The following is a 12,030-nucleotide window of genomic DNA, read 5'->3' on the forward strand; positions in this document are numbered from 1 at the left end:
GTCTAAGAATTGAGTGCTGGAACATGAGGTCATGAATCTAGCAAGCTGATTGGCTGCAAGCGATGTCTACAAGCATGTAGGGGCAGATTTCTGTATTAATATTTGATTAATATGGAAATTAATATTGATTTAATACCAAACTTGCAACTTAATTCTTGTAGTTTGATTGATTAGCTTTCCAACAATACCCCCCTTTTCGCAGATTGGATACGTAATGATAAAGTTATGACAATTTAAAGACTCTAAACTTTGTTTCTGGTCACAAAAATGTCACAGTTTTCCTGTTTATTCAGGAATAAAATAATACCCTACTTTTGATCACTTAACATGCCATAACATTTATTCTTTGAGCTATCTTTATGATCTTTATACAACTGGAATGGTCTCTTTCAGTCCTTTTCAGTGATATAAAGATCAGAGCAATCAACCTAATCTGAGATCATACCTAGATGTATTTGTCTGCAGGTGGATGCAGTGAACATACCAGCGACGTGCGGTGAGGTTCACGGCTGGTGAGGCACTGACGTCATCAGTCATATTTACAAACTTTACTAAGGGGGTGATCCCCCCCGCCATCTTGTTTAGAAATATTAAATACATATTTATATAAATAAATAAATAAAGAACTTGAAAGCACTGACACTATCTGGCAACACTACCTGCAGAGCAGCTTATTCAACATTTGACTGAGAAAAGTGTTATTTAAAATTTCCATTTAACATTTTACTTCTGTTTACAAACTGTAGCATCCAAAAATCACCAAAATTGTTGTTATTGATTTACTTTTACCTATGAATAAAGTCTGTTCCTTCTGAAGAAACAGATGAATGTTCTGTTTGAAGAAGTCTTCCTTTTCTTTCTTCAGTTTTAAAAGTCTCTCTGTCTCAGTAGAGATCACTACCAATGACGTGTCTAAACAAATTCTTAAGTTTGGGGGTTTAAAAACTAAATCCTCCATTTAGAAATTGATGCTAAACAACATAAACAACATTGTTTTGTTACCGCCTAATCAACTATTTTTTAGCCGCGGTGTCACATACACTCTCTGGGCTCACCAGCGCCCTCTGCTTGTGTCATTCTTATTATGGTTAGGCAGGCGGACTGTCTGCCGCACCTAGAGTGTTTTTGAAGCGCATTTCTAGCGGATAAAAAGACTAAATGAGTCCCAAAGTGAAACCAATGTAATCAGAAAGACAGCAAGAGATAAACAAATCGGGTCAATTTAAAATAAAGTGCATTTTATTATGATAGAAAGACCGAAACAACACAGGCATGCGTCAGCTGCAGCTACAGTTGGTGTGTGCGGCGCTGGATGAGGCCGGAGATGCCTCACCCAGCGCTGTCTAGCGTATTTGGACAGGAAACGTGTACATTTACTGCTTTTTAACAAAGAAACATTAAAAACCCAAACAAAAATGGTAATCAAAGAAAATAAAATGTCTAAAAAAATAATATCTGATTTTTTATTTTGAATATTGAAAAGTATATTCATCTCTTCGAATGTATGCATTTTTTAGCTATATTTTCCTGTTGACACTCAGTCTCACCTGCCTCTCCTGACTACACATCACTGAAACATACCTGCAACGTGGAGCTGAAGCTGCGGGTTCCAGCCTCCAGGTGACATCCAGCAGTCTGCTCTGACCACAGAGCTCCTCAAAAAATGCATAAATTCAATACGATGAATATACTTTTTAAAATTAAAAATCAAATGTTATTTTCTTTAGACGTGTTATTTTCTATGATTACCCTTTTTGTTCGGGTTTTCAATGTTTCTTGGTTAAAAAAAAAAAAAAAAAGGAAGCAAAGACGATGGTTCCTTCACAGTCTGACGGTTTCTTCAGCGGCAGAAAGTTGTTCTCTGACAGACTTTTCCTGAGGTTCTGAAGACATGGTTCCTGCAGCTGCAGAAGATCTTCAGCTCCAACAAACACCAAAGTCCTCTGAACAGCAGCAGCTCCGATCATCTGCTAGTCTCACAATCACAGCCACGTTGTCTTTACGTTCAAAACTTCTTCACTTTAACACTTCAGTTAAAGAAGATTTGTTGTAATCGAACCATGTATCTCTACATCTCTTTAGAAACTTCCCAAACGTCCTAACAAAACACCCCCGTCGTCTCAACACAAGCTAAAGTAGCTAGCATGCTAGCGCGGCCTGATTCTGTTTACTTCCGGGTCACGATAGGAACGTCAGAAGAAAGTAAATCAAAACTAAAACTCGGACTCTTTAAAAATGCAGTAAACTGAAAAAAAAAATACCAACTGAAGAATTTGTTTTAAGTTTTCAGTATTTCAAAAGACAGAATTTTAGTTTTAATAATTTTAGTGTGACGTTTCTATCGTGACCTGGAAGTAAGCAGCAAGAGGAAGAGCACGAGCTAACATGCTAGCTTGTGTTGAGACGACGGCGGTGTTTTGTTGGGACGTTTGTGATGTATCAGAGATGTATCGATACGTGGTTCGATTCATAACAATCCTCTTTAGCTAAAGTGTCGTAAATGAGTGAATACGTGTTGAACGTAAAGACAACGTGGCTGTGATTGTGAGACTAGCAGATGATCGGAGCTGCTGCTGTTCAGAGGACTTTGGTGTTTGTTGGAGCTGAAGATCTTCTGCAGCTGCAGGAACCATGTCTTCCCTTTGACACTGAAGTTGGCTTCCGATTCACAGCTTCCGATTCGCGAGAGCGTTCCACTGTATTTTTCGAACTCAGACCACCTAAAAACAGGTCCTGTTCAAAAAAATCGGAAGCCAACTTCAGCGTCGTCTCGAGCCGGGGTTATTAAAGTAGAAGCTGTTTACATCCGCAGTCTCGTGGTCGAGGCGTAGAAAGAGGCAGACGGTTGCAATAAACTCACTCCTGATTGGCGACAGTACTTCCTGTAGATTCCATGACTCAGCTATGACTCAGACCAATCGCTGGAGATGGGTTGCAAATGGCGATATCCGTTTCAGGTATTGATGGTGAAAGTGGCGGCCTACTTTCGCGAGGAGATGAAGTAATGCATTTCCAATGGGGGACCTCATTGCTCGCTCAGTCCATTATTTTTACAGTCTATGATTGTCACATGTCTTCTGAAACCTGACAGGTCACTAAAACTTTTATCACATTCTTGACAACAAAAAGGCTTCTCTCCTGTATGAGTTCTCATGTGTTTATTGAGATTAGATATTTGATTAAAACTTTTATCAAATTCTTGACAACAAAAAGGCTTCCTTCCCGTATGAATTCTCACATGTCTTCTGAAGCCTGATAGGTCACTAAAACTTATCACATTCTTGACAACAAAAACGCTTCTCTCTTTTATGAGTTTTTATATGTCTTTTGAAAACAGATTGGTCACTAAAACTTTTATCACATTCTTGGCATCAAAAAGGCTTCTGTCCTGTGTGAATACTCAGGTGTGTATTGAAATCAGATATTTGACGAAAACTTGTATCACATTCTTGACAGTATAAAAGCTTCTCTTTGGTATGAATTCTCGTGTGTCTCTTAAAACAAGATAGATCACTAAAGCTTTTATCACATTCTTGACAACAAAAAGGCTTCTCTCCTGTGTGAATCCTTATATGACTTTGGAGAGATGCCATCCGACTAAAACTTTTATAACATATTTGACAACAAAAACGCTTCTCTCCTGTATGAGTCCTTATGTGTCTTTTGAGAGATGACATCTGACTAAAACTTTTAAAACATATTTGACAACAAAAAGGCTTCTCTCTTCTGTGAATTCTCATGTGATTTATGAATTGAGAGAAGTCACCAAAATTTGCATGACATTCTTTACAGACATAAGGTCTTACATCTGGCTCAGCTCTCATGTGCGCAGTCACATTGTTTGCAATTATTTTTCTTTCACCAGACTTAACAGAGGAAAGTCTCTTTTCTTTCAGAGATTTTTTGTGCTTCTCTGCTGAAGTTTTCTTCTTGGATTTTTTTCCAACATCAGAGTCACACTGACTTTCTGACATGTGAGAGTTGTCCACACTTTGGACATGACTTCTGTCTCTTTTCTTCCACTGATTTCTGTTCTGTGGGTCTCTCTCTCTTTCTGTAGTTGATGTTGATTCTTCATTTTGGTTTCCTTCTTCATCCTGTATCTCAGTTACACTGAAGCTCTTCTCTTTGTTTAGATCTGCTTCACTGTGAATGATTTCCTCATAAGAGGGAATCTCCATCAATGTATCAATCTCCTGCTTCAGATCAAGCTGCTTTTCATCCTGATTGATGTAAATGTGTTCTTGCTCCTCTTTAACCCATGGAAGTTCTGGTTTCTCCTGTTCCTCTTTAATCTGTGGAGGTTCTGGTTCCTCCTGTTCCTCTTTAATCTGTGGAGGTTCTGGTTCCTCCTGTTCCTCTTTAATATGTGGAGCTTCTGGTTCATGCAGTTCCTCTTTAGTCTGTGGAGGTTCTAGATCCCCTTGTTCCTCTCTGAAGTTCCTCTTCTGGTTGCAGAGATCTTCTTCTTCAGTCACCCAATGCTGGGGGAGGACTGCAGGAACACAAACACAAGAATGAGACTTTTTTAAAGGACTTTGTGTATTCTTAAGCACCCATCCATCCATCCATCCATCCATCTATCCATGTTCTTAACCTGCATTATCCAGTTTGGGGACATGGGTCTCTTGGCTACTGTTGGGCAAAGACAGGGTACACCCTGGACAGATTGACAGTCCATCTCATAACACAACACACCCATATCCACTCCTAATGGTGCATACACACAAAACAACAAATTCTCTTGCCTCGTCCCTTTTCACCGCGCGGCGAATTCGCTGCTCGTCATTTTTCAAAAAATGTATTCCTGGCGCTGCGGCCGCATGTGGGAGGAGTTACCAGCTCTGTCTGTGGATATCTCACTTAAAATGATCACTTAAATGTGATCTGTCAATCAACCTGTTTGGAGGTTTTGGGGAAATAAAGGGAGGAGGGCTGGTGCATGACGGATCGAAGGCATTAGAGGGGTGTAGACCTACTAATAAAATAACAAAAGAAAATAGACTAAGAAAACAACTTTTGAGAGGTGTTCTTCTGCTGGTTTTGTTGTTAACCACAAACGAAAGAGACTTAACACGGTTGAAGTTTCGGCATCTCTGTGCAGTAAAGGGAGAGGGTGATGCTTCATTGTTCGTTACTGATTATCTCGGTTATCTCAGTATCCGGTTCCCGCATGCGCTCCGCGGTTCCTGCTTCCCACCCCTCGGTCAGTGCTCCCCACAGTTGCTCTCTCTCTCCCGGCGTGTAGAGCGGATGAGCTCTGCTGGTTCCAGGAGGCTTTCAGGCTGCACTCAGAGAACCACAGCTCTGTGGCAGGACAAAAACGCTTAGGACTAATATTCTACCCACTGATTAAGTCAATGAAAAAGTACCATGCCCAAGTCTGAGTTTCTGATTGGCCGATGCGACGCAGCGACCTGTCAAACTTCAGGTATTTACATTTCGTGCATGCCGCCTGATTCCCGCCTCGCTGCTGAAATCGAGCTGCTGGCAGACTTTTGCACCACGCGGGTCGCTCACATCGCACCGCAGGGCTTCAATTCACCTCAAAGCGCGTCTGGGCCATTGAATAATATTGGAGATGACCGCCTCTGCCTCATGAATCGCATTTGGTGTGAATGCACCATAAGGGACAGTGTAGAATCACCAGTTAACCTATGAAGTTTTTTTTTTTTTTGCTTTCAGGAATAAGACACAATGCACAGAGGCAAAGAGCAGATGCACTAGGGCTGTGGATCATTGCTTAGGTGGTGATTTGATTCACGAATCAAGCTCAACGATTCACGGATCGAACCACGATTCTTGCTTTTTAATGTTTATTTCTGTGTCTGTCTGTTTACTGGATGTATAAAAAATTAATTATTTGTATGAAATCCGAATTATTTCTACCTTAATGAAAACCAGGAGATCAGAATAAACAAAACTAATTTGAAAAAAAACAACAAAGATTTAGATGGAAAAAAAATTTTGTCATTCTATTTCATTTTTTGTCAACCTTCTGTTTAAGTTCAGCAGTAATATAAACAACATAAAAAGCATAAAAAATAATTCTTGTTTTTGATCATTTAACAACAAAACCTGGAAATTCTCTCCATTGTTTCCTATCTTCAATGTTCTTCAACATTTTACGTTCTAAGCATTATATGTTGGTGCAGAGCCTGTATGTAGAAAGTTGTTCCATTCCGTGGGAGAATCAGCTGATTCACGTTGATTACATCCGCCTTTCAGCAGTGCGAGGATGCGTTTTTCAGCTTCAAAATAAGCTAGTTACATTAATTGCATCAACTGTTGAAGAGTTATAACTACAGCTGTCAGACGATTAAAATTTTTAATCGTGATTAATCGCATTGTCCATAGTTAACTCGCGATTAATCGCAAATTAATATGTGGCCTTTTTTTTTTAGGAAAAAATGTGTGGTTCATGGAATTTAGCAGTTCTACATTAATTATGAAAACAAGAATGGCAAAATTAATAGTTTTCATCAGAAATACTTTATTTTGTAACATTGTATTGAGATAAACTTTCTTAACAATAAAAGGCTGTAACATAAAATCTCTAACAAAAGCCCAAGTGCAAGTGAAGGGCATTTTAAATTCAAAACTTAAATCAACGTTCAGTAAAATCAAATAAAAAACATCAAAAATAACATTTCCATAACACTTTCATGTTCATTTTTTGTCAGGACCAAATCTTTTCCTCCTCGGCTGAACTACAGTAATAAATGAAATAGAGATTTATCATTTCCAATGCACTTCTTTTTTTTAAAACATTAAAGACTGAGAAAAGCGGGATACTCTGTGGATAGTTTGACAGTCTGTTACTGCCGCCACGTTCTCTGGCTGCAGCTCGATGCAGCGACGTGTCCAGCGGAGCTCACGCCATGAATATGCCGGCAGACAGACAGCTATGCTGGGGCTGGATCACGCTTAAATCTCCAGAACTTTGGGATATTTTCGCGGGGCGAAAGAGGGACGGGCCACACACTCAAAGCTGAGATTTATCTTTTCATCTACAAATAACTGGCGTTGTTTAAACCACGTTTAAAACGTCCCCCGGTGCGCTTGCTGTTTGGAACGTCAGTAGTCCGCAGCTCTCGGGACGCGGCGCCGGACATGAGCCGCTACCACCAGATGTGGTACTGGACGCGAACCGGAGCCGGGTTAGGGTGCAGGAGCTCTCCAGGTCCTAGCGCCGGCCGGTTTTAGCTAGCAGCTCGGTGGTTGGAGATCCGCCTGTGATCGAGTGAGAGCAGCCAGTGAGATAGAGGGCGATGAGGGACGCCTGAGCGCGGTATGGAAAGGCACGTATGAGAAAATCCGTAATTAATGCGTCAAAAAAATTGTCGGCGTCAAGCACATGTCAAATTAACTAGTTTTTAACGCGCTAAATCTGACAGCCCTAGTTATAACCAAAAGAAAGTTTTAGCTCCAGTGTTAAAGCAAAGTAATTTTTCCAGAAGTTATGTCAGTGAACGGAACTTCAGTCTCAGTTTTTGAATAGAAAAAAGCTCTCGCTAGTTTTACTTTAAAAACCGGAAGCTTCACCGTCACAAAGATGTGTTTACTTCCAGTGACAGTGCTGCAGCTATATTGGTTTTGTTTTAGTTGGTAAACTTAAAATCCTACATTAATCTGCATTTCAGAGCAAAAGTACATCATTCCCAGATAATATGTTGATAGTATTTTACTACATTCTACTATATTTATAAAGATTAAGAATCAACGATCTTGGACTTCACGAATGCTCGTACCTGACTTTTTGGGAGCAAATCACGAGGACCTGAGCACCCGGATACTAATTACAGCCCTAAGTTGCACATCAAAACTCTATTTACTGCAAAAACAGTAAATATTGCAAATACTCCGTGCTCTGCATGAGCAAACTGTCAACTAGGCTTGGACGGTATTAAATTTTAATTAAGGATTATTTTTTTTATATTAATACCGTAAATATTCCTCCATGTTTTACCTCGGTATACAGTGTTACCTTGACTAATTTAGAACTTGGTAAGCACCACTTCAGTGGCATCACCAAACTGCTGGGTTCAGAGGATTGCTTTTTCATTTTATTTAATATGAAAGTTATGCAGTTAGATTGTGAATATGAAAAAGCTTTTCCAGTATTGTAAATATGTTGGTTTGTAAATCAAACTTTAAGTGAGTTGGTGCCTCATCACCCACAGACTGAACTGCACATCACTGGTCTACAGTGAGGGGATTTCATATCCAGAATTTATTGTGGCTCCCTGCCATCACTGGTTTACCACATTTCAAAATTAATGGCATGACAGCACTAATCACTTTGTTACATTGCTACTCGAGGATAAGGAATAAATTAGTAGCACAAAGAAATTGAAACAAAACAGGAAGGGGATGAAAGGAGTCACAATATTCAGACAGACAGCAGGGACAGAAAGATGAACAAATTCCTCCAAGATTTATCAAAATATCCCAAAATGATATTTTCCTATTATTTTCCTAAATTCTCAATATAAATGACAGTTGGGATGATGATTTGCGGCCCGTGTCTTCATATGAAAGATTACTGTTAGTGCGGTCCGCAAGGCTGATATGAATGACAGTTGCTGTGTGCAGAGCTGAACGAACCAATCACAGTGAGGTATATGACTCTGGAGGCGGGACATCGGCGGGCTGTGCAGTACCTCCTCACTCATTCATTCATTCCTCCAGTATGCTGGGAGAAGGAGGAGCCTTAAAGCTGCTGGAAGTGCTTTCACACTGAAGGTGATTCGCGTGCCCCGCCCCTCTATCGCTGCGTGACAAATTCACAGCCTGCCGCTCGTCAAAAAGCGAGTTTCTGGCGCCGCGCCAGGTGTGGGAGGAGCTGAATGTCTCTCTTAGAATGAATGAGAGACACACATGGAGTTTTATTTATGTCAAAACTCCACACAGAAATAAGACATCTGCGCGCACGCATCAAACATTCCGCGCGGACAAATCAGACTCTCGCGAGTGCCTTTTCCTCCTCCACGAGCAGAAAAAGTCATTGCGCGAGAGACTGACTACTTCCACGTGCGTGAGTGATGCGCGCACGCTCGAGCAGAATCTTCAAAGGTGCTTCCACGCGGGCTGTGCGGTGCGTTCAAGAACGCGGTCTATGAACTCACGCTCAGCAGGTGGTATCCACACCAGATCAGCGCGGTCACCTACGCAATAGCCGAGAGGAGATTCTTCTTCTATTGTATTTTTACCGTTCATTAGCACTCCTCTGCATCTATAACAGGGAGAATCTCGGAGCAAATGTAAAAACGGTGAAAATCTCCGAAATGTTGCTCCATCTTTTCTCTTGTCACAACTCTGTCCTTTTAAATGTCTGTCTGGGTGTCATATTAACCCGACCGGGCACAAACCGCAATGATTCATTTCTCTTTTGTGATCATGTTCTGTACATCAGTGCTTTGAAGCAGACGCCGAACAAGCAGCTCCCAAATCATAGCCCCTGATTGGTCAAAGCTCTGCGCTGCTGAGACTGCATGGAAATGTTGAACCGGATTGAAGATTCAGTGCGCGTTCTGTGCGTGTCGGATTTGTCTGTAGAACTTGAGACCAGACTTAAAAGCTTGTGTAGCAACGTGCGCTTACGCGCACTCCTGACGCGGAGGCCAGGAATTCTGGTGTGGGCGTTTGCATTGACCTTTTCAGTGAGCGCGCTGCTCTCAGCCCAGATATGAAGGAGGAGCTGTAAATACAGACATTTGAAACTGAGTAAAAGTAGTTTTCTCTGGTCCAGAGTTTCTCAATTATTTTACCCCCCTATGAAGAACATGTTCTCTCACGCCCCCACCTTACAAATTTCTGCTTTAATCATTAGTATCAGTTAATTTGCTCAAGTTAAACGTATATCTCCTCAAAATATTGTACCTTTATTGTCATTAAAGAATATAAAAAAAAACCTTCTAAATAATCTGTTTTATTATTTGTTAGTTTTTTTTTCTCTTAAAATCCTTCCAAATCTTTGAGACAAAGTCAAAACTAATCTTTATTGAACAAACCTCCTAAACAGAACAGGATTTTGTTCAGAAATAATGTAGCGCAGGGGTGTCAAACTCATTCCCACAAGGGGCCGAAATCCAAAACACATTTTAGGTTGTGGGCCGAACAGGAAAACATTTATTGAACACCATAAAATGACATTTTTAAAACTTTAAAACTGTAACTTTTTAACATCATTTTGAGCTGGATGTATAGCATTACCTGTGATAATGCTAGTGTGAATGCTAAGCTGAATTCGGCCGCTGAAGACGCTAAAATCGATAGCCAGCTAAAATATTAGCTAAATAGTTAAATTTAAAAGCAGCCTAAAAATCTGAAAAGCCTAAATTAGTCAAAAAGGATAGCGTGTAAATTTTACTCTAACTCCAAAACAGCCTAAAAAACAAAAAAGAATAAATTTACCAAAACAATTAGCATGTAGCTGAAATATCAGCTAATCTCCAAAACAGCCTAAAACTGAAAACAGCCTAAATGAGCCAAAACAGCTAGCATAATTCAAATTTTTAAAACTTTAAAATAATAACTTTTTAACATAATTTGAATAATAAAAACACAGGAATATTATTCATGAAGAAAACAACTTAAATCTTATATAACTTTCAATATTTTACTCTCCATAAAAATATGTTATGTCAAAATTATACAAGTTAGAAATGAGCACGAGATAACATCGAATTATTAATAACAACAACATAAAATAATCTGGAGGGCCGGATCCGGCCTAAAATGTGGAGAAGGTTTTTTACTGATTGTTTTAGCTACAATTGAGACACAAACAGTCGATGCAGGACCACCGCCATTTTCACCCCCTGATGGAAACGTGAACATTTGGTGGGAATACTCAAAACCTCAAGCTATTCTTAGCGGTGAAGCTAAAATGGCAGCAATATTGGAGCTATCAAATTTGGATTTAGATAGCAGCTCAGACTAAGAAAACAAAGACGTTGATGGATGTATTTGTCTGCAGGTAAATGCAGTGAACATACCTGCAATGTGGAGCTGAAGCTGCGGGTTCCAGGTGATATCCATCAGTCTGCGCTGACCACAGAGCTCCTCATTCTCATTCTGGACGATGGTTCCTTCACAGAGTCTGAAGGTTTCTTCAGCAGCAGAAAGTTGTTCTCTAACAGAATCTTTCTGATCAAATGAAGACATGGTTCCTGCAGCTGCAGAAGATCTTCAGCTCCAACAAACACCAAAGTCCTCTGAACAGCAGCAGCTCCGATCATCTGCTAGTCTCACAATCACAGCAAAAAGCTCCAAACAGAAACTTTTCTCCTGCTTTGAGATTTCCCTGAAAGTTCCTGTGATCCTGCAGGAGTCAGTTCTGCTCAGCCTGCAGACCAACAGAAAAGACTCTGGAAGCTTCCACATGGAAACTTCCAGACAAAGGAATCCAAGCAACAACATCTGATTGGTTCCTTTTGGAGGGAAAGCTGCAGCAGTCTTTCTGTGATTGGTTCAGCCGTCCCTCCCCCACTAGTCCACTGCACAGCGGTCAACATTCCAGGGGGGGTTGCTCATCTCATCTTCAGACTTGTTTGAGCAGAAACCTGAATGTAACATCAGAACTGACTACAACTGCTGCTGTTTTCAGAAGTCTTGTTCTCCTCTTCCAGCTGAACTCTCCTCATGAGTTTGAGCGTTTGGAACAGACCTACAGTTCAACACTGAAAATCTACATGGATGTCGACGATGAGAGGATGAAACATGAGATTTTCAGGAGTTTTTTTAGGAACTCAACACAAAGTCAGGAGCTGCAAGGCCTGATGGGAAACCTGTAGTCCTACTTAGACATGAAGGAAACTCCTTCAAACAGGAAAGGAAATTAGAAGCAGCTGAAAGGAATTCTGGGAATTCTCACAGCTCCTCCTTGATCCGTGTTCTGTCTTTTAGATCTGTTTCCACCAACAGAATCTGGACTTCCAAGGTTCTGCTCCCCGTTTGGCCTGGACTCCAGCTGCTCCTCCTACTTATTGGAGATCTGGAGAATCCATCAGAAAGGTTCTAGAGTAG

General features: G+C 40.5%; 1 protein-coding gene across 1 annotated transcript; it reads right to left on the reverse strand.

Annotated features, from left to right (window-relative positions):
• Nucleotides 1-3,152: 3,152 nt before the first annotated feature.
• Nucleotides 3,153-11,501, reverse strand: LOC112138470 (zinc finger protein 568-like). Its single transcript, XM_024261027.2, has 2 exons — nucleotides 11,001-11,501; nucleotides 3,153-4,495 (listed from the first exon to the last, which is right to left on the reverse strand). The coding sequence occupies exons 1-2, from the start codon at nucleotides 11,167-11,169 to the stop codon at nucleotides 3,372-3,374; spliced, it is 1,293 nt and encodes a 430-aa protein (XP_024116795.1). The 5' UTR covers nucleotides 11,170-11,501; the 3' UTR covers nucleotides 3,153-3,371.
• Nucleotides 11,502-12,030: the final 529 nt, after the last annotated feature.

Source organism: Oryzias melastigma, linkage group LG2 (genome assembly GCF_002922805.2).
Source record: "Oryzias melastigma strain HK-1 linkage group LG2, ASM292280v2, whole genome shotgun sequence".
Classification (NCBI taxonomy): domain Eukaryota; kingdom Metazoa; phylum Chordata; class Actinopteri; order Beloniformes; family Adrianichthyidae; genus Oryzias; species Oryzias melastigma.

What these genes read in the sequence shown, in the direction of transcription:
- LOC112138470 (XM_024261027.2), bottom strand. Translation starts at nt 11,169, where the DNA reads ATGTCTTCATTTGATCAGAAAGATTCTGTTAGAGAACAACTTTCTGCT. An exon ending in GCTTCAGCTCCACATTGCAG is followed by an intron (nt 4,496 to 11,000) that starts GTATGTTCACTG and finishes GTGTTCCTGCAG; the next exon opens with TCCTCCCCCAGCATTGGGTG.